Source organism: Garra rufa, chromosome 6 (assembly GCF_049309525.1).
Source record: "Garra rufa chromosome 6, GarRuf1.0, whole genome shotgun sequence".
Taxonomy (NCBI): Eukaryota; Metazoa; Chordata; class Actinopteri; order Cypriniformes; family Cyprinidae; genus Garra; species Garra rufa.
Window position 1 is genome coordinate 32,616,444 of NC_133366.1, and position 27,085 is coordinate 32,643,528.

The 27,085-nt window shown below is 36.7% G+C and overlaps 2 protein-coding genes across 2 annotated transcripts in view; both read right to left on the minus strand.

Annotated features, from left to right (window-relative positions):
- Positions 1-16,110, minus strand: part of gucy1b1 (guanylate cyclase 1 soluble subunit beta 1) — a 57,657-nt gene extending 41,547 nt beyond the window's left edge. Inside the window, exons 1-5 of the mRNA XM_073841799.1 lie at positions 15,894-16,110; positions 15,462-15,535; positions 14,343-14,443; positions 13,979-14,097; positions 13,141-13,338 (exon numbers count right to left, since the gene is read on the minus strand). Of these exons, the coding sequence (XP_073697900.1) occupies positions 13,141-13,338; positions 13,979-14,097; positions 14,343-14,443; positions 15,462-15,535; positions 15,894-15,896 (495 nt within the window). The 5' untranslated portion in view covers positions 15,897-16,110. The remainder of the gene's footprint in view (positions 1-13,140; positions 13,339-13,978; positions 14,098-14,342; positions 14,444-15,461; positions 15,536-15,893) is intronic.
- Positions 16,111-16,997: 887 nt separating this feature from the next.
- On the minus strand, positions 16,998-25,160 carry gucy1a1 (guanylate cyclase 1 soluble subunit alpha 1). Its single transcript, XM_073841798.1, has 8 exons — positions 24,329-25,160; positions 24,035-24,093; positions 23,609-23,697; positions 22,811-23,526; positions 20,498-20,983; positions 19,437-19,580; positions 18,645-18,799; positions 16,998-17,739 (listed from the first exon to the last, which is right to left on the minus strand). Exons 1-8 carry the CDS (start codon positions 24,560-24,562, stop codon positions 17,568-17,570), a joined length of 2,055 nt encoding a protein of 684 aa, XP_073697899.1. The 5' UTR covers positions 24,563-25,160; the 3' UTR covers positions 16,998-17,567.
- Between the last annotated feature and the right edge of the window lie 1,925 nt (positions 25,161-27,085).

Sequence of the window (27,085 nt, forward strand, 5' to 3'; positions counted from 1 at the left end):
GGTTTAAAATCTTGCATCGCACGGGTCTTCCAACATGACAATGACCCAAAGCACAGAGCCAGGAAAACCAAGGAGTGGCTCCGTAAGAAGCATATCAAGGTTCTGGAGTGGCCTAGCCAGTCTCCAGACCTAAATCCAATAGAAAATCTTTGGAGGGAGCTGAAACTCAACGACAGCCCCGAAACCTGACAGATCTAGGGAAGATCTGTATGGAGGAGTGGGCCAAAATCCCTCCTGCAGTGTGTGCAAACCTGGTGAAGAACTACAGGAACTGTTTGACCTCTGTAATTGTTAACAAAGGCTTCTGTACCAAATATTAAAAACTTTTGACTCAAGTGATCAAATACTTATTTGACACAGTAATTCACAAATCAATTGTTAAAAAATCATACAGTGTGATTTCCGGATTTTTATTTTTAGATTCTGTCTCTCACAGTGGAAATGCACATATGCTGAAAATTGTAGACCCCTCCATGATTTCTAAGTAAGAGAACTTGCAAAATCACAGGGTGATCAAATATTTATTGACCTCACTGTATATATATATATATATATATATATATATATATACATACATATTATTATTGTTTTTTTTTTGTCTGCATGTTATGTCCAGGGCTCTGTAATTTCTTGCATGTGTGTGCATTCGTTATAGTGCTGCCTTAGAACTGCGTTATTTTTTAATACTACATTCAAATGCTGCATTGCCACAGCCAAATAAAATAATAATTTTTTAAAAATTACAAAACCTGAGGACATTCCTGTCGGAAACTGCAGTGATATGTACTTATTGCATATTTCGTACTACGTATTACATGTCTCGCAAAGTTCCCATAGGTATGTTTTCGTCATGAGACCAGGTTGGTCAAGAATGTGTTTGCATTAAGTAATTTATTAAATATGGCAGCATTTTAGTGCCATAATATCAAAATTAGGAGATTACAGTTGTGTTATCAGGCATGTGATTGGCTAAGGACAAAAAAGCAGGAAAATATACTAAGACAACCCCCCCCCCCCCCCCCGGATAATGATTTACGATTGACGGTTGGGAAAATTAACCGAGATGATTATCCCTAATAGCTAGCAAATACAAGTAAGTTAATGTTAATGCAGCTTAAACATCCTGCCATAGTGGAAAATCACTCAAAATCGATCATCTAATCCAGGGGTCTTCAACTAAAACGGCTCGAGGTCCGGTAATGAACCTCTTTGGTCCGGACAATTATATATAAAAAACTATTTTTTTATTTATTTTTTTGCGAGACCAGGGTATCTGCAGCATATTTTATCTTAAATTCTACACATTTAAATACTTTTTTAAAGACCTGAACAAAATTTAATAAATAAATAAATAAATAAATAAATAAATAATTAAAATAACTGTAAAAAGCATAAATTACAATTGAGATGCAGATTTCACAAAACAAAAAAGATTTCTTAAATTATAAATTCACATTTCAGCCTTCAAGAGTCCTTCAATTCTTATATTAATTTAAACAATTATTGTCAATCAAGTATTATGTTAATTAACATATATTTTATTGCCTTTATGTTTAAATTTGTATAACACATGATCTTGTCGATCCATCAGATAACATTTACAACTCTACGTGTTTGGTGCTTAAAACCATGGACTGATTTGTTTACATTGGTCTTTTTGACAACAGTAGACGTACGAGCTGATTAAAAATGTCAGATCATTCTCTTCCAGCAGGAGGCGCTATCACAATGATACACAAAGCAGCGCTCATATTTATTCAATGGATAACCTTATAAAGTTCCATCGTAATTCTTGCCTTTCAGTCCCCACATTTAAGACCACCTCAAATAATTAAGTCTTTCTTAACCCCTAATAACACTACAGTCATCAATAAAAATGAAGAGCTTTATTTCAAGAACCGACTTTCAAAAACCCTTAGCCTACACAAAATACGTTTCTTTTTATTTTGCAGAAGAGAAATATTAGGGAAGTAAATTAATATCAGCATATGAAGTATATTCGTCTATCATTGTCTCTTAGAGAATGTGCACATTAGATGCTGAAAGCGCTGTTTTTACTTTCACTTTAATATATGCAGTTTTCACGTTGCTTGTGTGATATCCATTAGCTCACCATCGTGGTTTAAAATATAAATATGTATGAAAATACAGTATAAAAATTATATTTACAATATTTTGCGACGTAACCGCAAAATAATGCATTTTCCATCAACGTTTTTCACTCACTGAAAGCTACATCTGTCTGCCGATCTCTGCTCTCCTGTCTGCACAGATTGCACCCAAACGCTGACCGTAGTGTGCTTGATATAAATGTATTTATTAGAAATAGCGTTTGGCATTTTTTTTTTATTATGTCAAAAGCTTTCACGGTCGGCATGGACGCATCTTGCGGTCCGGAATACTTCGCCATCCGCCATTTGCGAACGGCGCAAATACGTGACATAGGTCACATTTTCAGGTCGAAAAATCCGGAATTCCGGATTAATCCGGAAAAATCACATCCCTGTGTTATGTTACGACTGTTATGACTATTCACAAGCTGTTTTATTGACGATAATATGAGACATTACATGTCTTCTGATATTCATTCATGTTTATTTGAATTATTTGCTGCACTGAAAAAAATGATTTTTTGGTGTGGTAAATATATTAAATTAACCATCGTGATTTTTACATTGTAAAAGTACGTTTCGACTACAACTAGAATTTTCTAAGTAAAAGTTAAAATATGTACACATTTAATTAATGTAATTAATTAACTCAGTGGAAACAGTTAAATATTATTATGTATTTACTTGTAATATTTAAATGGTTTAGAGTCATTGCACATAAACCTAGTAATATTAAGTAAATTGTACTTTGAAAGTTCAAACTCAAAGTTCAAATTTCAAATAACGCGTTTGAAACTGCACATGCGTGATTGGAGACTCGTTACCCGGGCTGTGGATCAATACGTTGGGGATCATCACAGGAGGTACTACGTGGTTTGGGCTGGAGTTTGTAATGTTCCAGGTAAGTTTATCTTTCTGTTTGGATGTGATAAAACATGGATTCGTGTGAAAGTTTGATTGTCTGTTTCTCATTTTCCAGAATCCTGATTAATGTTCATCTTAATCGCTAAGCATAGCATCTTACATGCAATTAGCAATAGCCTATTTCAGTGTTATTTCATAATTAATTTCATGTTTGTATCGTTAATAGTGTAACTTAGAGATCCACAAAGCACCATTTATCGTGTAAAAAAAATGTTCCTTGTATGGAGAAAGGCAATCGCTTATCAAAATAAGTTACATGTTCTCGACGCCATTTCGGGCATTTCCATTAGAATAATTTGTATTTGAAATGCTACAAAGTGTTAATCGATGTAATGTTAGTCTTTAAACTTTTAACGTTAAATTTTATGTAACTTATAACTTATATGTCGTTCTGTATCGAGCCGCACGGGATCATATACGTTATTATTACGCTAGACTTACATTTTAGAGTGAGCATAGCAATATTTTTTGATTACGGACCAAAAGTAACGTTAACCTTAATAATCTAAATAGTTGTTTACATTAGATGCTATGCTAAGCTAACTTAAATGTACCTGTTGTCATGATTAAATGTATCAGAATGCTTTTTTTTTTTTGTCCAAAGAAGAGTATTCATTTGAGGCTAAATTAAATAAAGTAAGAAAGAAGTTAATAATTGTAAAACCTAACTGAACATTTAAATTTGTAAATTGCTTATTACTTATCACTTATTCATTTATCTTTAATCACTTATTCTTTAATCCCTCCCCCAATGTTAATTTATATTTTTCTAACAATACAAGAAACTGTTTTAGTAGCACCTCTTGGCATGCTTGATGTCTTCCTCTTTTAAAGTTGCTTTGGAGAAAGGCACATTTTCAAAAGAGAAAAAATTTACTAAATGTGGTTGTATGAATAAAAATTATGTAAATACGTTATATTTTCACAGAATCAAAGCATTGAAGGGAGACGTGAATCTGTCATCCGCAGCCTCATTATCTACCTTGGTGAGAAAGAAGAGGATCTCTTCGATGATTGCTTGGTAAAGTATGGTTTATTTCTAAATGATACAGTTTAAAATATTAAAAATGTAATACAAGTTAACCCTTAACAAAAAGAGGGAAGGTAGATAAAGGGGTGGACATGTTATACTCAGTGATGGCGAAAAGAATACAGAGTAAATGTCTAAAGTTGTTTTAGAGTAATAAACTAGATATCTATCTTATTCTAATTAAAGAATCAATTCACACAAAAATGAAAATTGCCATTAACTGATCACACTGTTCCAAACCTCTAAGACAATTATTTATTTTCTGAACAAAAATGGGGATTTGAGTTTTTGGGGGTTAAAGATTCATATTTTGCAAATCTTTTTTTATTTTTTATTTTTTTTTTTTTTTATATAAATAATTGTCTAATAATAATTACGTTTCTTTTACATTGTATGCAGGAGGAGAGACGAAGTGATGCCAGTTTGCACATTCTTAAAATCCTCGTCCATGCTGTTGATGAGGAAGAACCAGTTGATGTGTCCATTCTTCTGGAAGGACAGAAAGTCTTGCAAGGATGCAGGCCAAAAAAATGTGGACTGCTCATGGGGCTACTTTATGCCCTTAACCTTACATACCCCGAGCTCTGCGGTACACATTTGAGATATTAGTCCTTAGAACTTGATGGAATCAAGCTATCCTCAAAAGTGCAAGCTTTAAAGATGAAGTTATTATCTTAATGCTATTGATATGCCTTGACTACAACTCCTTACATGTTCAGCTGTTGATTATAGTGTTTTACTGCATTAAGGTTTTATAAGCATACTTTTAAGTGCACTTGTTCAGAGTGCTGATTTGAATGTTGTACATTTACTGTGTCAGAGGGCTATTAGATTTAAATAATATGGTCTAAAAAGGACTAATCTACAATTGTTTGTAGTTTTGTCAATAACCTGGTTTTGAGAAGTTTTATGTATCATTTGGCATATTTTATATCTAACATGCTGTATTTTATTTTATTTTTTTGCAACAAATTATTTAGACATGCAGTTGTTCCAATTGATGCGAAATTTAACAATGCATTTTATTGAAAAATCTGTATTGTGAATGTCTTTTTTTGTATTTGGAAATGTTGGATAAATAAATTGTTAAATTATAATTTAGTTGTGTGATTTGTGAAATATATAGATCAAGTGATTAATTTATTTACATAAATTAGCAATGTGCATTTTATTATGAGTAATATACATTGATAAAAATAAGTAAAATAAAAAAAAATTAATTAGTAAGATTTACTTAATAATTTCATAAAAACAAGGTTCCTGCTTATACAACAATAAATTAACTTTAATTGATTACTTTAAATAAATCTAAATTGTGAATTAAAGATAATTACGTAACCTTTACTTTATTTCTTTATAAGCGTTACTTTAATTATTAATTTAATTTGATTTTAATTTAATTGATAATGACAGGTGAGTTGTACTTAATATTAGAGCAGTAAAATTTACTTAAAATCTACTAGTGCAAATTGTTACGAGGATTTTATCAAGTAAATGTTACAAGTTATTTTTTTCAGTGTGGAACTAAAAGAGGAAAAAGATCATCTATTCACATGCCACTTGAACTGGGATGAATTGATCTTACGCCACATTAAACACATTTATTGTTTGTATTTTGTGCTGAAATTAACAGAATTTATGGCTATGATTTATGTTATATTAAAAGTAATAAAACTTATTGAAATTATTGAGTGGCTTGGTTCACTACAAATAATGAGTAGAAACCGTTAAATATTCTTAACAGCTTGTAAATAGTCATGTAATGTTAATTACCTCAGAAAAGATATGTTATGTTCTGTACTGCTGATGTTTCATTTTTAAATCAAACTACAGTAAAAATAAAACTAAAAAAAAAATTCTTAAAAAAAAATTTGGGAAGCACTTACAATACTAAATCAATTTGTAAACATTAAGATACAGTTTTAAAAGTGTAGCTACGAGACATAAACAAAAAAGTGTGTTAACATGATTTTAATGCGGTTTTAATGACTGAATGATTAAAACTGCTTTAAATCTGAAATAATTAATTAATAATTAATAATTAATAATTAAATAATTAAATAATTAATAAATAATAATTAATTTGCCTTTTTAACATAATCTATATATTAAAGGAGTAGTTCACTTTGAGAACAAAAATTTACAGATAATGTACTGTACAGATAATGTAAAACCCTTCCGATGGAACTCTCACTGGTTCCCCTAGGGGTCACTATTGGGGAACGCCGCAGCGTGACTCGTGTCTGAAGAATGCATATGAAAAAACTACATGAAATGGCCGGCGACAGCATATGCCGTCACCGCAGCGCGATTGCCGCTGCTGGTGCATCACTACCGGGCGCCACTGTATAAAGTGGTGTAAACATACATCCTCTTCGTCGTCTTCAGATTCAGTATTCTCTCACAGGGGGCCTGCGTGTGACGTGTGTGTTAATCTGATACCCGCAATTTCACACTGCCCAAGCTGTGCGGTGAGAACGCAAGCAAGATTAGCTCTTGAGAGTAATGGAATGCAATCGGTGCATTCATTGCTTGTTTGTAACGAGAGGCACGCTCTCATACCCACTTGCACAACTCGCAGGCTACGTGGGTGTGGTAATAACAGCACGTCCAGCTCCCGACAGAACTAATGGGCTCATCGCGACAACGCATTCGCAAAAGAGGGAGGTGAGTTTCTCTACTCCTCATTTTGCATGAGTGTGTTTGCCTCTCGCGGCATTAACAAACGCATTCGCGGAGTCGCCAGCGGCTCCTTGTTTGCTTTATTCCTGAGGGTTATTTGCCGCTTGGGCCGAGTATGTTGAGCCGAATATGTGCTGCGTGTTGCGATTGTGGAGTTAATTAACCGCCAAAAAAAGTTGGATTTCCTGAGATTAACAGACTTTAACTGCAGCTGTCTGAGGCTAGTTATGTGTTAAAGGAACACTCCACTTTTTTTGGAAATAGGCTCATTCTCCAACTCCCTCCCCCCCCCCCGAGTTAATAAGTTGATTTTTACCGTTTTGAAATCCATTCAGCCGTTCTCCTGTTCTGGCGATATCACTTTTAGCATAGCTTAGCATAGATCATTGAATCCTATTAGACCAATAGCATCGCATTCAAAAATGACCAATGAGTTTCCATATTTGTTGAATTTAAAACTTGACTCGTCTGTAGTTATATCGTGTACTAAGACCAGTGGAAATGCAAAGCCGCGAGTTTGTAGGCTGATAAGATTAGGAACTACACTTCCATTCCGGCGTAATAGTCAAGGAAGCTTGCTGCCGTAATATGGCCGAAGCAGGCGGAGTATTATCAGAAATGAGTTCCCAGCTAGTTTAGCATTTGCACGTGCTGCGTGGTATTACTGCTCCTGCTTTGGCCTTATTACGGCAGCAAACTTCCTTGACTATTACGCCGGAATGGGAGTGTAGTTCCTAATCTTATCAGTCTAGAAAATTGAAGCTTTGCATTTCCACCGGTCTTAGTACACGATATAACTACAGAAGAGTCAAGTTTTAAATAGGACAAATATCGAAACTCGTTGGTCATTTTTGAATGTGATGCTATTGGTCTAATAGGATTCAATGATCTATGCTAAGCTATGCTAAAAGTGATAAAGAACGGCTGAATGGATTTCAAAACGGTAAAACTCAACTTATTAACTCGGGGGGAGTTGGAGAATGAGCCTATTTCCAAAAAAAGTGGAGTGTTCCTTTAAATTCTTCCCCCTTTAGGGTCTGGAGGCTTTCGGTCAGTTTCACCTCTGATGGTCCTTCCTACACACACAGATATCTGAGGATGTCTGTGTGTTGGCTTATTGAATGCTCCCCTTTTGGGGTTTTTTGAGCAGTTCCCCTTAAGCTCTTGCCTAGATGGCACTGTCTCCCCTGCTAGGGTTTTAAGTAGACAGCCCACTCTGTTGGTTTGGGCTGCTTTTAGGAGGACTAACCGGAGGTCTTTCACTGATCTGTTAGTTTTCCCAGGCTCATTGGCCTTTTTGGATTTGTGTGACTATGGACTAGGTAGACCACTGCTTTACGTCCTTCATTCCATGAAGGCCCAGGTCTTAGCCCCAACAACACAGGGGTCCTGCTCTCTCTCGTTCTGAGGAACAGAGAAGAGTCCAGAAGGTTGGAGCTCCCTGCACGCTACCTTGGACCTATAACTTCTTAGTGGTTCTTATGTCCCATAAGAACCTCCATTACTGATGGTCTGGATTTTAACTCCTTAAACAAAGTTATGTTTAAGTTTGAGTTAAATGCAGGTCACTTATGGGTGAGTGTGATCCATTTTTTTTTTCTTTAAAAAAAAGGAACTTATTACTGTCTCAGGCCTGTGTGTTGTGTCTTTGCTTCTCAAGAGAAAAGTATGATGAGTCCACGGCGGATGCTCCCCCTCTGATCCTACGGATTATGGTTACGGCAGTGTTCGTCCTCTCCACGCCACAGGTTGTGCGGTAAACCACCCTTACAGCATATGTTAGACATAGGACTTATGTCCTCTTCAAGGTAAGCTCCCTAAGTTTCTTTCTTAGGATTGCCCTTGGCATGTTTAACGCTGTCTTTTGCAGGCCTATTTCTTAGAATCCCTTTTCCAGACCCTCTCGCTGGACTCCAGATCCTGGGGTGATCTCATCAGTGGAAGGTTCTTTCCAGCACCTCCTGAGTTTTTGTCTCCGAGGAGCAATTTCTCAGTCCTCCAGTTCCTGCTCCGGGAAATTTATGTCCTGTTGAAACAGGAACATAAGTCCACCTAGACTGGTGTCTGTCGATCCCCCTCTTAGCCCGAGGGCAGGGTCGGTTCAACCTAAGTAGTACTCCCCTTTCCGTGGAAAGGGTTTACTCAGAGTACCGCTTTCGCTGACAAAGCCAGGTTTTCCTCCCGGTCATCTGGGTTAGGAGCCTGTCCTCTCTGTCCAAGTTGATTCTCATTCTTCAGGCCTTATGCACGAGCTGGGCTCTCCCCTTTTTTGAGGAAAGGGTTCTTAATGAGCGCCCCCTCGGCTGGACGGGCATTTCTCCCTGACCTTCAGGATTAGGAATCTGTCCCCATGACTAACCAGGAGCTCTCCCTTTTCAGGGCCTTGAGATGACATTGGCTGCTCCCCTTTCTGCAGAAAGGGTACTCTCAGAGCACCACCCTCTGGCGGGTGTTGGTTTTCTTCCCTGTCCTTCAGGGTTTTAAAGCCTACCCTTGACGTTGCTAGAGTCAAGAGCTTCTTATGTAAAAGTCTCTTCAGGCAGCTGGCAGCTCACCTTTATTCAAAGTTCCTTCAAAGCAGCCCCACTGCCGCATGACAAATTTCTCCCTTTTTTGAAGGGTAGAACTAGTCACTACCTCCTCTCAGGCTTCCTGAATCGAGCACGATTGCTCCCCTTTGCGAAGGGTCCCATTTTAGAGTACGGCTCCTGGCGGGATGAGCATGCTCCCCTTCTAAGGAAGGGTAATTTCTGAGCACCACCTTCTCCTGGTAGGTGTAATAGGCATCCATGTGTACTGGGCTTAATATGCTCCCCTTTACAGTAATGTGTCCCTTCAGAGCGTTGCCCTTTTTTAAGGATGGATGTTCCTCCCTGCAGCTCAGGGTTAGGGGTCTGTCTGCTATCCACGTCCACTATCATGATGGTCAGTAGCTCCATGATTTCATCAGTTGACTAACAGTTTGCGGACTGTCTGTCCTGATTGGGGTGTATCGTTGCTCCCCTCTTTTTAAGAGAGGGTTCTTCCCCTATCTAAGTGCTTGTCATCTCTGACAAGCCTGGAGCTTTAGTGGTGTAACCCCCCCAAAAAAGGGAAAGACACTCTCTAAAATCCCCTGTACTAGGGTAAGTGTCCCATGCTGAACCCTGGGCACTTTCTGAAATCCATAATAATGGTAAGTGCGCACGCAATCTCTGAGCACTTCCTAAAATCCACACAAGTGGTAAGTCCCCACCGAGTTTCTGGGTTCTTCTCTAAAATCCTATACGGTATGGGTTACTTGGTCCCTTCGTTCCCATTTTTGAGTTGGTCTTAAAACCCTGGTCTCCCTGGGCCCAACTCCTCTCGATATCACCTTTGATATCTCCTGACCATCTGTTATCCAGGGTGTGTTACTTACGGTAACCCCTGCTAGAACGGTTTCTGTCCTAGGATAGATCTGCTACTCTCTATCTGTGAGTCAGTTCACAGAGGGAACTAGACCTGGTAGTAGTGGCAGTGCCTGTTCTAAATAAATCTAAGTTGACACTTAGCCATTTCCCCCGAAGGAATCGCTTGATTCCAAGCCTGAGCTGTGCCCTGGGTTCAGGCCATTGGCCGTGGGGGATAACGTTCTGACAGCCGTCACCACGTCCTAATTGGAGCAATTCTTCTCAGAATTGATCCGTAGTGCTGGCTGTCAAAGCATGCACTCCCCTCAGCATGGAAGCGTGGGTATAACCGTTCCCCAATAGCGACCCCTAGGGGACGCGGTGAGAGTTCCCTCGGAAGGGAACGTCTCTAGGTTACGTATGTAACCATGGTTCCCTGAGAAGGGAACGAGACACCGCATCCCCTACACTTTTCTGCCATGCTTCGGCCGAGAAGCTTCAGACGCTGAAGCGGATGTGCGTTTACACCGGCGCCTCTTTATACAGTGGCGCCCGGTAGTGACGCACCAGCAGCGGCAATTGCGCCGCGGTGACGTCATACGCTGTCGCCGGCCATTTCATGTAGTTTTTTCATATGCATTCTTCAGACACGAGTCACACTGCGGCGTTCCCCAATAGCGACCCCTAGGGGACGCGGTGTCTCGTTCCCTTCTCAGGGAACCATGGTTACATACATAACCTAGAGACGTTTCCATCCAAGATGTTCATGTCTTTCTTTCTTTAGTTGTAAAGATGGTTATATTTTTTGAGGAATAAATATATCTCCATATAGTTTGAACTTCCAAAATGCAGTTTAAATGCAGCTTCAAAGGGCTCTAAACAATCCCAGCTGAGAAGGGTCTTCTTCTAGCGAAACGATTTTCTAAAAAAAACAAAAAAATTTATATACTTTTTAACCTTAAATGCTCGCCTTGTCTAGCTCTGCGTGCACTCTGTGCATTCCGGTTCAATACAGTTAGGGTATGTTGAAAAACCATCTAATTTTTTCCTCTAACTTCAAAAACCTACATTGCTTACAAAGTGAATGCGCAAAGAGGGTCAAATACTCTTTACAAAAAAAAAGATAAAACAGCCATGTAGGACGATTTTGAAGTTGGAGGAGAAAATTAGATGGGAGTTCTTCAACATATCCTAACTGTCTAGAACATGGCAGAGCTAGACAAGACGGGTGAGTAAATTATTTGTAAATTTTTGCTCTGAAAGTGAACTACTCCTTTAATTTATATTTACTTTTAAATCCTCCAAAAATTTACTTTTTTTGTGGTCATAAGCATTATGCAACAAATGCTGTTGACTGAGAGTAACTTGTATTGAACCCGAAATATTCCTTAAAAGAACACAACCAAAAATTCTAATGGTCTCTCATGATTCCAAACAATATCTTCTGTTAAGTGCTAAGAGTCTAGGATCAGTTATCTCATTCCTTAGTCCTTGCACAGCATGTAGACTAAGCAAAGAGAAAGTTACAGCCTCAAGTGTGTCTTGAGTGTTTAATAAAGGAGAATGTTTAGTGTATTTAATTATGAGTCAAATACAGGAATAACTTTTGGAATTTTTAACATAATGAAAACACCCATTGCAGAGATTTCTCTGTTTTCTCTTCAGTAATATCACTGAAAATGGCCCTAAAAGCTGTTTTATTGTAGCCATATCATATCAGCCTGGGCTGAATGCAGAGGAGCTGTTGTTTTTTCTCTCTCAGCTTGAAGTTGAGCACATTTCACTGACGTCAAGTCACTGTCTCTTTGCCCTGCCGTCGCCATGACGACGATGGCTAACATTTTTTTTCAACAAGTCAGGTGTTGCATTTCGAGGGTCTGTCGATTGGACTCCCTCATTTCACACTAAGCCCAGATGGAGAGAGAGAGACGGAAAGAGCAGTCTGCTGTCTGGGGAATGATTAGCTCTTATTGGGTGAGGGGGATTTATTTGGAAAATAAGGCAGAGACTGAAGTGCGGTGACAAAGGATAAACCGCAGTGAGTTCATCATAATGTTGTTTATCGATGAGCCTCTCTCAGTGAGAACGAGAGTAATTCCACCTCTGGACTACCTTCAGTCAGGTTTTGATGATTGCAGAATTTAGAGCTTACATTACTGTTTGTTTAAAAATACCAGTATTGTTTTTTTTATTTATATATCTATTTACACATGTTATTATATATATGTGACCATGGACCACAAAACCAGTCTTACGTAGCATGGGTATATTTGTAGAAATAGCCAAAAATACATTGTATGGGTCAAAGTAATCAATTTTTGTTTTATGCCAAAAATCATTAGGATATTAAGTAAAGATCAAGTTCCAGGAAAATATTTTGTAAATGTCCTACCGACAATATATCAAAACTTAATTTTTGATTAGTAATACGCATTGCTAAGAACTTCCTTTGGACAACTTTAAAGACAATTTTCTCAGTATTTTGATGTTTTCGTACCCTCAGATTCCAGATTTTTAAATAGTTGTATCTCTGCCAAGTCTATCTTAACAAACCATACATCAATGGAAAATGTAATATTTATTTAGCTTTCAGCTGATGTATGTTATGACTGGTTTTGTGGTTCAGGGTCACATATAGCTTTTAATAATTATATTATATTTTAAAGTCTCCTTTGTTCACAAAGGCTGCATTTACTAAACAGTAATATTGTATTATTATAATTATATTATTACCATATAAAAGCATGGTTTTCTATTCTAATACATTTTAAAATTTAATTTATTCCTGTGATGTTTTCAGCAGCCATTATTCCAGTCTTCAGTCTCACATGTTTATTATTATCAATGTATTATTAATTATTCTTTGATGAATAGACAGTTCAAATAGCAGTTATTTGAAATAGAATTTGTTTATCTTTTCTGTCAATTTTGATCAATTTAATGCATCCTTGCTGTATAAAAGTACTAATTTATTTTAACATCTACTGTATATGGGAGGACAATCAATGCACAGGCACAGCACCTTCATCTCAATCTCAGTTCCGTGAATCTGCTGTGCAACTGTCTTGATGATCCCTATGACGATGTCCTGAAGACCTTCTCTCTCAGAGTAATAGTGTAGAATGAGGTTGTTGCCTTTCTCTGCATCCGTGCAGCGGAAGGAGGGCGCACGCATGCCGGGGTAGATGGTGCCCAGATGGTCATGCAATGCGTCCAGATTCTGAAACAGAGAACAAGCTGATATTTATGTGGGGATGTAAAGAGCAGATTTTTGCTAAGCTGAACAAAGTGAGTGCAATGATCTAGTTTGCACTAAGCTAAATACTACTTAATATTTAAAGTAGTGAAATCAATCAACTAATGAGACATTTACACATACAATAAATTTAATAAAATTAATATGTAAATATAAAATATATACATATAAATATTTTATTATATATCTAATATATTGTGATATATCTGTATTTTACAATTATAAAAATGTTGTATTTATTAACAGCTAAGCTGCTAAAAAGTTTCTCCCTGACACTGCTAGATTCAGTTATAGCAAACTCTCATTTTTAATTTTACTATAAGCACAGCCATATGAAGTGTTTCACTAAATAAGGCAAAAACATGAAAAACATCTATAACGAAAGGACATTGAGGATTAATAAAAAATATAGCTGATGATGTTATTGTTAATTCTTATCTGCAATTACACGGAACATGCCATTTTTTATACTATTTTAAAAATCACCCTCACTAAAAGTACAGGACATGCAATGTGTGAAATAGAGAACAGACAGTGTTGCTTGCAACACTTTCTCAACATTGCTGCTGCTGATTTTTGGGTGATAAAAACAGTAGCCTCTTACTTGTAAGAATTCACGGACATTGGAGCCCAACACTCGGAGGATAGTGTCATAGCCGGATTCCTGACAGAACTCAAAAAACATTTTCCCAAACATTTGCAAGATGCCTCCAGCATCCATTTCTATTGGTGAAGAAACCACATTTAAATCAACAGGGAAAGAAAATGATCATCAAAAAAAGAAATCAAGAACATAATTTAAAAAATCATTATTTTGTTCTGTCACATCAACCTGTGAACTAATAGAACATTGGTAATAGGCCACCTCTGATTTAATTAACCACTTAATTAATAAATCAATTTAATTGAGGTAGCAAATAATTACCTCCATCTTTCCAAAACTACAACAATAACAAAAACTTCCTTACTTAGTACTTTGCTTGCAGCAGCCACAAGGTCGTATGTTTTGGCATCTTCATAGATAATTCTGACCAGAAACTGTCCTTCTACATCAACCTGAGCCTCTCTCCTAAAAGGAAAAAAATATTTAAAACATCAGGTAATTACTATTACATCATTAAATTAATTAAAAAACTAAAAATGAACAAAAATGTTTAATTAGAATTTTTGGACTACTTTACATCTATTTAAATTTTGAGCAAAATGAAAACAAACATTTAATAAAAGCTTGAGGATTGTTAGAGTCAGGTCAAAATGTGATTTGCTTGGACATATTACTAAATAGTGAGCTGAAAAATATAAAAATCAGCATTGACCAAGAATGATGACCAAAGAGAAGCTCAGCCAAAAAGTCACAATAGTATCAACAAGGGAAAACACTTGTAAAACACAAACTAAAAATAGAAATAGAAACATCATTAATCACGTCTTGTACACTGCACTGCCAGATGCTGTTAACCTTGTGATAACACTGAACCTTGCTAAATAAAATGCTGCAGTAACTGAGTCCAACTGCTATAACGTTGCCAGAAGATTGAGTGAGACTCAAGCTCACAACTTGAGCCTAAACAGGCTCTAAAATACATGTTTACATTAGGCACAGCTGTGACTTGAAACGACTGCTCTTAAAAGTCATGTCAAAGAGATGGAGGAAGTTAAATAAAGCTGAACTGTTTGTGCAAGAGGAAAAAGTTGTACGCATCTGACCTCACCCCATGACATGTTATGCCTGATTTCTTAAGCTCTGAATAAATGAAAAAGAGCGTATGGCAGTAAAGATTGGCTAATCACAATGTACTGAGATATTGATATCATGAATTATATTTGCTAATTATTTTTCTCCTTTTTTGGCATTGGCATTAAGAAAAGTGTTACAAAAAATAGCAGTTGCTGAAATATTAATTTAGAAAAGTTTTGCAAGTGTCATTGTTAATAACACATCAATGGTGTTATACACATCTCTAAATTTATGTAGGCCTACAGACATTTTTTTTTTTAATAATATGCAGTGCACATAAATGCAAAAACAAACATATAAAACAATAAAAATTGACCATGATATAACAGAGAAGTCCATATAAACTCACTTGATGTCCTCCCAAACATCTGGACCATAATTTCTCAGCACCAGAAGTTCCAGTGCGTGATTCACAAAACCGTACTGCCAAAAAATTGTGAAATATACAGTTGTGAAATTCAAACATAATATAATATGTTTGTATATACACTAATAGTATAATTAAATATTTGCCTTTAATATTCAACGTGCCATCTATACAAATATGTTGTAATGATTTTGTGCGTAAATCAAAACATGAGCTAATATATATTATATCATACAGTGAGGCAATTATGCACCTATAATACAAAATTACTTATTTGAGTAAGAGTAATGCCATATTTCCATCGCTTTTATACAGTCGATGCTATCGTAAGCTGCAAAGCAGATATTTACGTAAATAGTGACTAGAGAATAAACAGAAGACATGTAAAATCGCATTCATATTATTGCTACATACCATGTTTCGTTTAATTCGCCAGTCCCCTGTTTGTGATAGCTTAAATCACTAAACACCAGCACTGACAAACCGTACAGCTGTTACGAGTGAAACCACCATTCCTGAAACGAGCTCATTGTTATTGACAGAGGATGCAGCCAACTGGAGAGCGGGGATGCAAAAAATACAACACACAGCTGGTTCTCGCTATTTGCATTTCACTAGATCCCGGATTCAGGAATTATACTACACTGAAGGATTGGCTCATGAATATTCATTACGCAGCATGACGTTTATCCAGAATACCTACCTGATTGGCTGCGAGGTAGACGCTGGTAGGAGGGAGCTAATCAACTGGCGAATTAACGATTCCTACTATGGATGAAAGCCTGCATCATGAATATTAATTAGGTTACGTTTTGTAGGCTCTGGGAAGGTTACCAAGCAACGCCAACATGACCTTATTAATATTCATCGACCAAGCTTTAGCAAGGGGGATGCTGTCAGATGTTATCGTTGGAGTTGTTTAGAAATATCGTAAGATTGTAATTAATCTAATTAATAAAAAAAATATATCAAATTAAGAAAATGAATTCGTAATTTCACACTCTATTGATTTTATTATTTTATGAAACGTTACGAAGCTTGCACTTTGCACCTAGTCAGTTTGATAGTCATCATATGAAATATCAAGATATTATATTTGTCTAATTTATACATTTCAGATTAATGTCTAATTTATAATGATAGTCAATGGAAATCAAACCTGACTGTCAAATTTGGGTTTTATATTTTGAAACATTTTTTTTTTTTTGTAATTATAATACAGACAGGTTTATAATATCATTTTTTTTGTATTGTACTTCTGACATTTTATCATATTACATTTTCTGAAGCATGTTAATCTTAGATTTTAGGAAATACCCCACATAACTCCTGCTCTGTTTAACAACATTATGTTGAAGCATCATTAGGACTTGTTTTATGTGAGGAACAGTTTTATGTGAAATCTTAGGAGACAACAGAATTTAATAATGCAACAGTGTTATCTTTTTGTGGTCTCACTTTTACTCTTTCCATGAAAAGAGCAGGTTGCACTGAAACAGACATTAAACAAACCAAACCTTGAGTAAAGCATGTTTATTACAGATCTATTACAATACAAAAAAGTCACAATGTTTACTTTAAGAATGACTGTGGTCAGGCTCTGCTGAGGTGAACCTTTACTGTGTGCTTTTCTTCCTTTTCTTCTTTACTGTGTGGTGCACTACAATGACATGTGCTCTATTCAGACTATTGTATTGATACTAATTGTCCTTATACACAATAAATGTTTCACTCTATTGATTCTGTAGCATATAAAGAAATAGTCATTATAGATACAAATGTAAATGGCATTCTCTGCTTTTTAGATTTTTGGTATACAGTCAGGAAGTCAAAACAAACGAAATGCTTTATTGAAACAAAAGGCGTTCTCCCAAACAAAACTCTCAGGCTTTAAACTACTGTGTAACACTACTGTGAACAAAAACTGTGCACAGTGAAACCCTTCTAATGAGTGTTATTTGATAGCTTTTTGGCAACATTCAACAGTTGGATGATAAACTACCTCTGGCTTAACTAAAAAGATACACAGAGTGACAGGCAGTATTAACCCACTGTTTCCAGCATTTCTGTCTTAAAGATTTGACGTTTTTATCCACTGGGTTGAGTTTCGTCTGTAGCACAGCCTCTGGAAGCAGCACTTGTCTTTTGATCGTGAGCCTGGAGGAAGTAACAAACTCCAGGGATGTCAGCCGGGAAGTTGGGCGGAAGATCCTCTCTTGTCCGGGGGATAAGAGTGAACTCTGGACAATCTTTTAACAATCTGAAATGAGAGAAGTAACAAATTGTCCTAAAACCCATATGTAGGTACACAATAAATCTGCTAGTGTTAAATCAGCTCTAACAGAGTGGAATATGACAAAAACACTTGTACTTGTTTTGGCTCGGCCAGAAATGATTTAATAAGGAAGATCTTCATGTGTTATTCTTTCTTAAACATAAAAAACAGATCCGTTTTGGTGGAATTTTCTGGGTGAAATATGGACAAATCCAGCCACTGGGTTGTTTTGACCCAGCGGTTTGGTTACCTGTTTAACCCAAACTTCTCTGTAGTTTTATTCAACTCAACAATTGTTTAAAAATTACTTAGCTGGCTTAAACTGAACCCCAAATAGGTTGTAAATTAAAAATTATACATATATTTAACAGAGGCATCAGCAATAATCAAAAGGTGAACATTTATGTAAGCAATTTAAAAAATGTTCATTTTAATTATTATTTAATCAACATTAATACACGTTCTAGTTTGGGTTCATTTTAAGCAAGAAATATAGTTATTTTTAAGCAAGAGTTAAATTACATAAAGCTACCCGGACGGTTGGGTTAAACATTTACTAAAACCGCTGGGTCAAAACAACCCAGTCGCTAGGTTTGTCCATATTTCACACAGTGCTGGGTTGTTTTTAAACCCAGCATTTTTTAGATAGTGTTTTATTGTTTATTTAAAATGAATGCAGTTGCTTTTACTCACACCTTATTGTACAACTGACTCACTGTTGTTCTCATTAATGTGTAAACAATCATTTACTCTCACTTAAAATTCAAAACTGTAAGAGAATTTGAAACATGCCGATTTAAATAATACTAAAATAAACATCTAATCAAACACACTTGCCAATAAGTTCTGAATACAGAATAAACAAACAGAACAGTTGCCTCTGTTTATACCTGTGTGTGGTGGGACTGACGTTAATCTTTCTTGGCAGGCTGCAGGACTCAAACTTGTTGGCTAATGTGACGTTATTGCCAAAAAGGCAGTAGCGGGGCATTTTAACACCAACCACGCCAGCCAAAACCGAGCCAGAGTGGATGCCGATACGCATCTGAGAATAAAACAAAGCAAGAATCACTTTGAAAAACAGTTTTTCTTCAAATGTTCCTGCTCAAATATTCTTTATTCCACACCGTATAGTCCCATAATGTGTATTGTTTTCCAAAATACACTTATTATTAAAACAAAGATAATTCAGAAGCTCAAACCCAATCCTCACACAAACATAAATATTACATTTCTGCAAGATGAATGCTTGTTACATGAAATTAGCATAGTTTTGTATACAGCAGCAGTATTCATATTCTAATTCTAAATGTGATAAATAATTCCACTGGCGCTGAGAAAAAACTGATAATGCCTATTTTTGAGTCTAAAATAGAAAACATTAGATGTGGCCTTTTAAAAAGTATTCTCCCTTGTAGTGGGAGTGTGTTTGCATGAAAACATACAAGCATTCTAATGAGTCACGCATTGGTTTTAAATTGAGAATTTCTTATTTTACTAACCAACAACATTGTTGAAACATTATTTTGCATTTTGTTTCAACTCAGCAGTCTAGCAAAGGTTTGCATGACAAATGAGAGACAATTAAATAAGTCCTAAAAACATCAAATATGAAACATTTGACTCTTTTATATTCATGCTATAAATACACAAAATGTGGAAAAGCCTGATGAAAGACTAACCTTGATAACCTCCCCCATGGGAGTCGTGACCTCATCAGACAATTCCATCATCTTTAGAGCCATGAGAGCAATCTGGACAGCATGGGTCGGACTCTCTTTGTGTAAGCCACCAGCTACACAGTACGCATCGCCAATGGTTTCCACCTTGAACGCACAAATGAGGACGTATGAAAGGTTACGAGAGCAGAGTGCTAAATATTTCATAACACACCTCTGGGTATATTCAAGGTTCATGCCTTAATATTCTGATTTGTCTCTCATGTGACGTCCTTCTGTTATAGGACAGTTCTGCATTTACACAACAGTTAAGAATATTTAATAATTATATTATATTATTTTTTGGCATAATTATCCATACATGCACCAGTTAACCGACTACTGATGTAATTCTGATCACATGAAAAGAATCTCCCGTTTTTAACAACGTGAAAGTAGATTCAGTGTTGAAAATAAGCTATTTTGAAACCAGCTATAACAAACTAACTTTACGTTAACAGAATGGTACATCTTGACAGCTTGAGAGACATTAATGCCCTGTTATTGCACATCCAGTTTGGAGATGTTTAAGACACACATCATGAACCAGCTGGCATATGTTGGGAGAAGACAAGAGGGGAATCTATTTTAGGTTATAGTTGCCTGTAAGAATGTAAGCAAAGCCAGACACTAAGCTAAACTTTACCTCTGCTGTCTTTTACATGAAATTCATCTCTGCTGCATGTGTATGGGAAATTCTGCTTCAGATTACACTAGCGAGCCTCCCAGCAGTTTATGAGCCTGCATGTCAAAAATTCTGAAATTAATTATTGTTTGGTTTAAAGATTTCGTGTGAATGATCGTTCTAAAATCCCAAGGGCCTCAAGATAAACTTAAAGGAACATATTTTTACAATCTGTGGAAAAAAACAGCCTCATTTTATTTAGCCTAGTTTGAAGCTAAAAGACCTAAAAAGGAAGACAGCATTCTGTACCAAAAACACTTATCAGTCATGAGCAGTAGTGAAATGTTCTACATAAGTTTTATTTGTTCCGAGCTAACAGCTATACAACAATATCACCCACCTTATACACATCCAGCTCACCGCAGTGGTGATCAAACCTAGTGTAAAGCTCACTGAGCATGTTCACCACCTGCATGGGCGTACATCGTGAGCAGATCGCAGTGAAGCCCACGATATCAGAGAACAGCATGGTGACGTGATCAAACTTTTTTGCCTGCACAGGAAGTCCCTGCCACAAACGCTGAGCGACGTTCCCTGGGAATATCGTGAAGAGCAGCTCTACCGTTCGTCTCTTTTCTTCTTCCAGAGCCTGGTGTGCCTGTTCCAGGGCTGCTTTGGCTTTACCCAGACGTTTTTTGAGTCCATCCTGGGCCTTGGTCTGTTCTCCGACCAGAACAACATCACGTAGCGCATTATGGATGGGGATGTCAGAGAGGTAGAGGCCCCGGCCTGTCAACTCCTCCAGCTTATCTACACATGGAGAGCCGAGGAAGAGCAGAGCACTCATTTCTGACATGAAGATCATCTGGCCCTTTAGGTCCATATGCTACAATGAGAAGGTTGAGAGAATGGGAATTAATTCAGAGTTTTCAATTAGTTTGTTACAAATGAGACCAGTGTAGGTAATAATATAATATAATATAATATAATATAATATAATATAATATAATATAATATAATATAATATAATATAATATAATATAATATAATATAATATAATATAATATAATATAATATCATTGCAGTTTGTAACAATTTTACATTTTAAAATTTTGTACAATCCTGTACATATATTTGAAGGTTTGGTCATATGTGACCCTGGACCACAAAACCAGTTATAAGGGTCCATTTTAAAAATGTAGATTTATACATGATCTGAATAAATAAGCTTTCCATTGATGTATGGTTTGTTAGGATAGGACAATATTTGGCAGAGACACAACTATTTGAAAATTTGGAATCTGAGGGTGCAAAAAAACTAAATATTGTAAAAATTGCTTTTAAAGTTGTCCAAATAAAGTTCTTAGAAATGCATATTACTAATCAAAAAATAAGTTTTTATATATTTACTGTAGGAAATTTACAAAATATCTTCATGGAACACGATCTTTACTTAATATCCTAATGATTTCTGGCATAAAATAAAAATAATTTTGACCCATACATTGTATTGTTGGCTATTGCTACAAATATACCCATGCTACTTTTGTAGTTTTGTAGTCCAGGGTCACTTATAAACTTCAGCAGACCTTCATTTTTCTAAAAAAAAAAAAAAAAAAATGTCATGAGATGACTTTAAATATAACATCATATCATTAATCTTGCTCAAAGGTATTCAATGTGCATTTACTGTAGCTTGCACACTGCTTTGAATGTTTCATAATATGTCAAGTTGTCCTGACCTTACCATCTGCTTGAGTTCAGAGTTTTATTTAGGGAAATAATTTCTTTGCTGACTGATTTCCATTTATCTTATTTCAGCAAAAATTTTTTAGTGTAGACTGGCAATATTTACACTTTCTTTTTCCACCAGATTATCAGGAGTTGAAAATGAAATTCATTAAATGTGGCGGATTTCGTCTTTAAAAAGAACTTAAGGGCACTTCTAGAAAAATGTTACTAATAAAGGGAACATAAGACTAAGCATTACCTGAAGCATATTGATGCACAAACTCATAAGAATGCCTCTGTACCATTACTGTATATTGTGTGTACTGTATGTTTCCTAAATGAATCTAGATATGAGGAAGCTAAGCTATTACTTTTGTGTGAGTGTAAGGGTAGATCTCATTAATAGAGGCTTTGAGGGGCCTTCCACGTCTTGACATTTGCTGCCATGTTCATTTCATCATCTGCGTGGTACAGGACTTTATTGCCTTGCCCTTATTATACCGATCATCTGCAACCCAAGAAACTGAGACTTGCCATTAAAAAAATCCCCTCGACCACCTCATAAAAACTCATCTCAGATCAGCACGTAGATAAACCTATGAGGAAAAATCCTCCTAATTACTTTGCACTGATTAGTTGAATCATGTTGCGCTTTTTAATTGTCTAATCAACATGAAACCCAAGGCAATCTTTGATTCCTTTTTCTCTTTGATGTCGGTGTGATAAAATGACATGTAGACCTTCAGAAGTTCACATTTCAAATGCAAACCAGCATATGAATGCATTCAAAGCTGCAAACTTAGGTGCTTTTTCCTCACTCTATTTGGCTTGTCTCAGCTAAGCAATAAGCTTGATCTTTTAAAATTTCCCAGGCAAGCAGTTTCACACGTAACAGGTGGCCCGTTGTTAGCATCAGCATTTCAATACGTAGGACACAAGGGCACCCTTGTTGCAGGGGGAGAAACTATTAAACAAAAAATACCTTTCCAGGGCTGTCAGCAGAGCTGGCTCCATGCTGTTTCACCCGTAGCACAAACTGGGTGTTCAGCATGGTTAAAATATCCTGGAAGCTGGCTCGAATCTCAGGTGAAACAATAGCAAAGTGCTCGTTGAAAGAAGGTCTCCTTTGGCCATCTCTGCATCGCCCGAGCCTCCTCCTCAAACCATCTCCAATCTGCATCAGGCTCATTTCTTGATCTAAGAGAATGTGGAAGGGAAAAGTAGAGTAGAGCAGCGAGAGGGGAATGTCTCCCGACGAGTGTGTCCTCATGGGGCTTGGTGTGAGGCTCCTGCCGTCTCTCACTACTACTGAGTACAGCAGATGGGGCTGATGATTGGCCTGTAGAGCACCACTGTCTTTACCCCCAACATCCATTCTGACTTCCACCCGTGTGCAGTAGAGCAAACACGCTGCTGCCTGGATGATACCCGAAAAGAAGAGCTCAGTCGTGGGGAGGGGGTTGAAGAAATAGACGGTCAGGAGTCCTGGATCTTTGTCCAGGCAGAGGATGGAGGCTTGGTGGATGTAACGCTGAACCTCTGGGGTGGGCGGTGTGCTCTGCTTTAAGAGAACGTTGAAGCTGTTGAGAAAATCATGGAGAGCTCCCCCCACCACACGAAGAATATGACCGTCCTCCTCATAACAGTCCCGAAACACCTCCAGACCCAGAGAAATCTTTAGTGTATCCATGGGGATATCTGGGATTTAATTAGTAGAATTCATTAAAATTAAATGGGTATTAAGATTATATAAATATGCATTTTTAATGAATCTTTTTACCTGTTTTAAGGGAGAAGTTTCTCATGACATCTGATAATTGTTCAGCGTTGTCCATTGTCTGAGTTACATCAGAACTGCATGCTACAGGGCTTTGGACACATATATTAAATCATAGTCAATAAATTAATATGCAGAATGGAATAACTAAAAACAACAATTAAACACTTTCGTTAAACCAGGAAACAAATATATAGGCTGCATTTCATCATATACTATAATAATATAATCTAATAAAATCTATATAATAATTTACACTGACAACATGAAATATTGTATGTAACGTAAAAAAAATGTGGAAAAAATACTGAAGCAATACAAATATTAGGCTACATATTGTCAAGAGAATGAATACAATATTCAAACGACTATTACTATGGCAAATCTGTATTTAAAATGTGATAAAAGGACAGAAAAAGAACAGCTTACCAACTCACGTCTATCTTCTGTTTCATAACTCTGATCAATGCATTTCGTAATTTCTCGAACTAAAAGAAAAAGAAAATTCATTAAATATAATATAGCCTGTGTTTTTGATATTGTAATTGATAACAGTCGTCTGTCTGTCTTGCACATTTTCTTAATTACAATATTACCTTTACGCGCGTTGCATGTGTACACCGTACATAACGCAGACAATAAACATTTTTTCAATGCAATGTATAAGAATTTGCTGCTAAATATCATCAGGTGAATTAGAAACATCGAACATATTAATTTTACCTCCGGGCACACCAGCTTTCGGATGCTCTCGCCCAGTGAATGCAGATTAACTTTGCTCCGGCTTATTTTGCGTCTGGGCAGACTGTTTGTGTTTGTGCCCTGCACCTCTCTGGATACTGGCACAACCTTCACCGCACTGCTTTCCTCAAAGTCTGCGGGTTCCTCATTTCCCACGACCATAGAAAACGGGCATTCACCCGCAATCTTAAGATCCTTCAGTTTAGCGCAAAACATTCTTTGCGTAATAGTCCTTTCAAAACATGCAGCAGAAATTTCTACATTGTGAATATCCGACTGAGACCATTCCTACCCATCCGAATCCAGGATAGAAGCATTCCCACTAGGTGATGGAAAAATAGCAGCCCAGGAAATGTAATTTACCCGCACACACACGTCTCACCCAGGACTAAGCTATTTCAAACTTATCAGCAGCTTTTCCGCCTGCATACAATATTCATAGTAAATTACAGGGGCAAATGATAAGCCAAGGATCATTAAGTATGGCCAATCACAGGAGCCAGTGGAACCTCCAGCTAGCCAATGGATGCACCGGCAGGCAGAGCTCCTTAAAGATGCATTATGCTCGTCTGGAGGTGCGTGATGTTCTCCTGGAGATGCTGTGTACCATGCGCATCATCCAATGAATTGGCTGGTGATTTTAGAGGATTTCCGTTCTGCACCGACTGCTTGCTCGATCCTCATCTTATTAGATATGCTTTCGGTGATGTCTAGCAAATATTTAAATGTCACATAGTCTTAACCCTAACGTCGGATACTTATGCAACATCACGTTTTCTTTAATTCGGATTTCGAATGATCCGATGCGCAAATGGAAACGCTCTCAACATCTTGGACTTGAATCTGTCACGTATCATCTCTGGAGCAAACAATTCGGACACATGCTGCGCGTTGGGCCACCCAGATGTCTGCCCAGTTTCTCGCGAACATAAATTGCAGTGCAACTCATTAAAGGCGCGAATAGATGTTACATAAGGGTCTCAGGACTTTGCATTCTTTCATGGGTCTCTTTCCCTAAGAGAGAGCCAGGACTTGTCAGGCTAATGAGGAGCATCGAGTTCACGAGATCACACTATGATTCCAGTTAAATGAGCCTAATTATTTGGATAAAAACTCGCCTTTTACAACTAAAACACCCATATATTTTTATTTTTTATATAAACGTGGATATTTCACAGTATTTCGTACATGTAAACGGGTATTCATTCTTGCTTGGTGACAATGACTTGTTTTGGACGTAGCAGTGCGCTTGAAGATTGCATTAGGGTCCTGCAGGCACTGCAAATGCTGAGGAGTTTCTAGTGCAAAACAGATCAATAACATGTACACAGATCGATGAAAATTTGAAATCACTCAGTATTCAATTATTTTGTTCATCACTGGTCCTGGTCAGTGACATGTTTATGAAATAATTTAGAATGAAATGGACTGGGAGATCACCCTAAAATCATGGTTGCATTATTGTCATGTTAAAATGTCTAAAATAATTGTATTTAATTTCAATTTTGCTATTTGTGCACAGGAAATTAATAAGTAAATAAAAGTAGATGCTGAGCATGTAATTCAATGGGGAGACAGTTTGTTCTAGATTTGTTGAATGATCTTTTATTTGCACCTGTTTTGGGTTATAACCAAAATAGCCGAAGTACAAACAAGCTGGCAATTGGATCTATAGGATTTTGAATGATGGGAGTTAAATTTCTATGAAAGTCTGCAAAGCTTTCTTTAGTTTTGTGGGCATAATTCTTGTACATATGCATAAACAATATATTTTTTTCTCAAATTACCGACTTTTTCTGACTTCACAGTAAACTTGTTCTCAATATTGTACAATGTAAAAATTGTTCTCAATATACAGGAATCAATAAAAGTTACTGTAAATTATGCATATTTTACATGACCATATCACTTCGCCAAATGATTTCAGTTATTTCAAAGGTCCACACAGCCTAAAACAGTAAAATAACCAAAACCCACAGCAACACTGGCCAAGCAAATAAATATAGTAAACAATGGGATAAAAACGACATTTCAAATCATTTTCATGTTTTTGCCACAAAATTAAGTTTTATTATACGGAAAGCACATACTCTATTTCTCTCTCTCTCCCTTACAGACGCATACACATACAGTTTGCACACACGGCTAATGTTGTTAGAGCTATTTTGATGATTTTAACAGTAAAGTAGTTTAGCAACTACATCACATTTCTCACAAGCGAGGTAACAACGGTACTGTTCTTGAAGAAATTGAGCTTAAAGTTTTACTATTAGTAGAGATGCTGCTGCTGAACACTATTGAGACATCTGTCTGTCTGTCTAATAACTTCATTATTAGCTGCATTAATCTGCTATCAACATCTCAAGCCTCCGTTACTAGGTCTAAAACTATGTTTTGGAATTAACAACAGAGGTGCTGGACAATCTGACTTACAATAGCATTTTAAAGACAAAAAATGGACGTATGTCTTGAAATATATCATCTGATCAATGTCTTGAGGTGTGGAGAAAATAGTATAAGCAGAATAATTGACTCCAGTCCGTTAAATTATTAGAAAACAATGCACACCCATTTTACGTCATGGCTGCATCACGGGTGTGCATTATTTTCGAATAATTCAATGGCCCGTCGTCAATTATACCTTACTTTTCCCATTCAGATCAAATTTAGTAGAACATTTTCAAATTAAAGAGGAAATCAGAATCAGAATCAGAATGAGCTTTATTGCCAGGTATGTTT

Excerpts from the sequence above, each read along its gene's own strand:
- gucy1a1 (XM_073841798.1), bottom strand. The coding sequence starts at position 24,562 with ATGTTTTGCGCTAAACTGAAGGATCTTAAGATTGCGGGTGAATGCCCG. Across the intron at positions 19,581-20,497 it reads GTGAGCTGGATGTGTATAAG|GTGGAAACCATTGGCGATGC; the intron begins GTGGGTGATATT and ends TGTGCGTTCAAG. Across the intron at positions 18,800-19,436 it reads CCATGGGGGAGGTTATCAAG|ATGCGTATCGGCATCCACTC; the intron begins GTTAGTCTTTCA and ends TTTTATTCTCAG.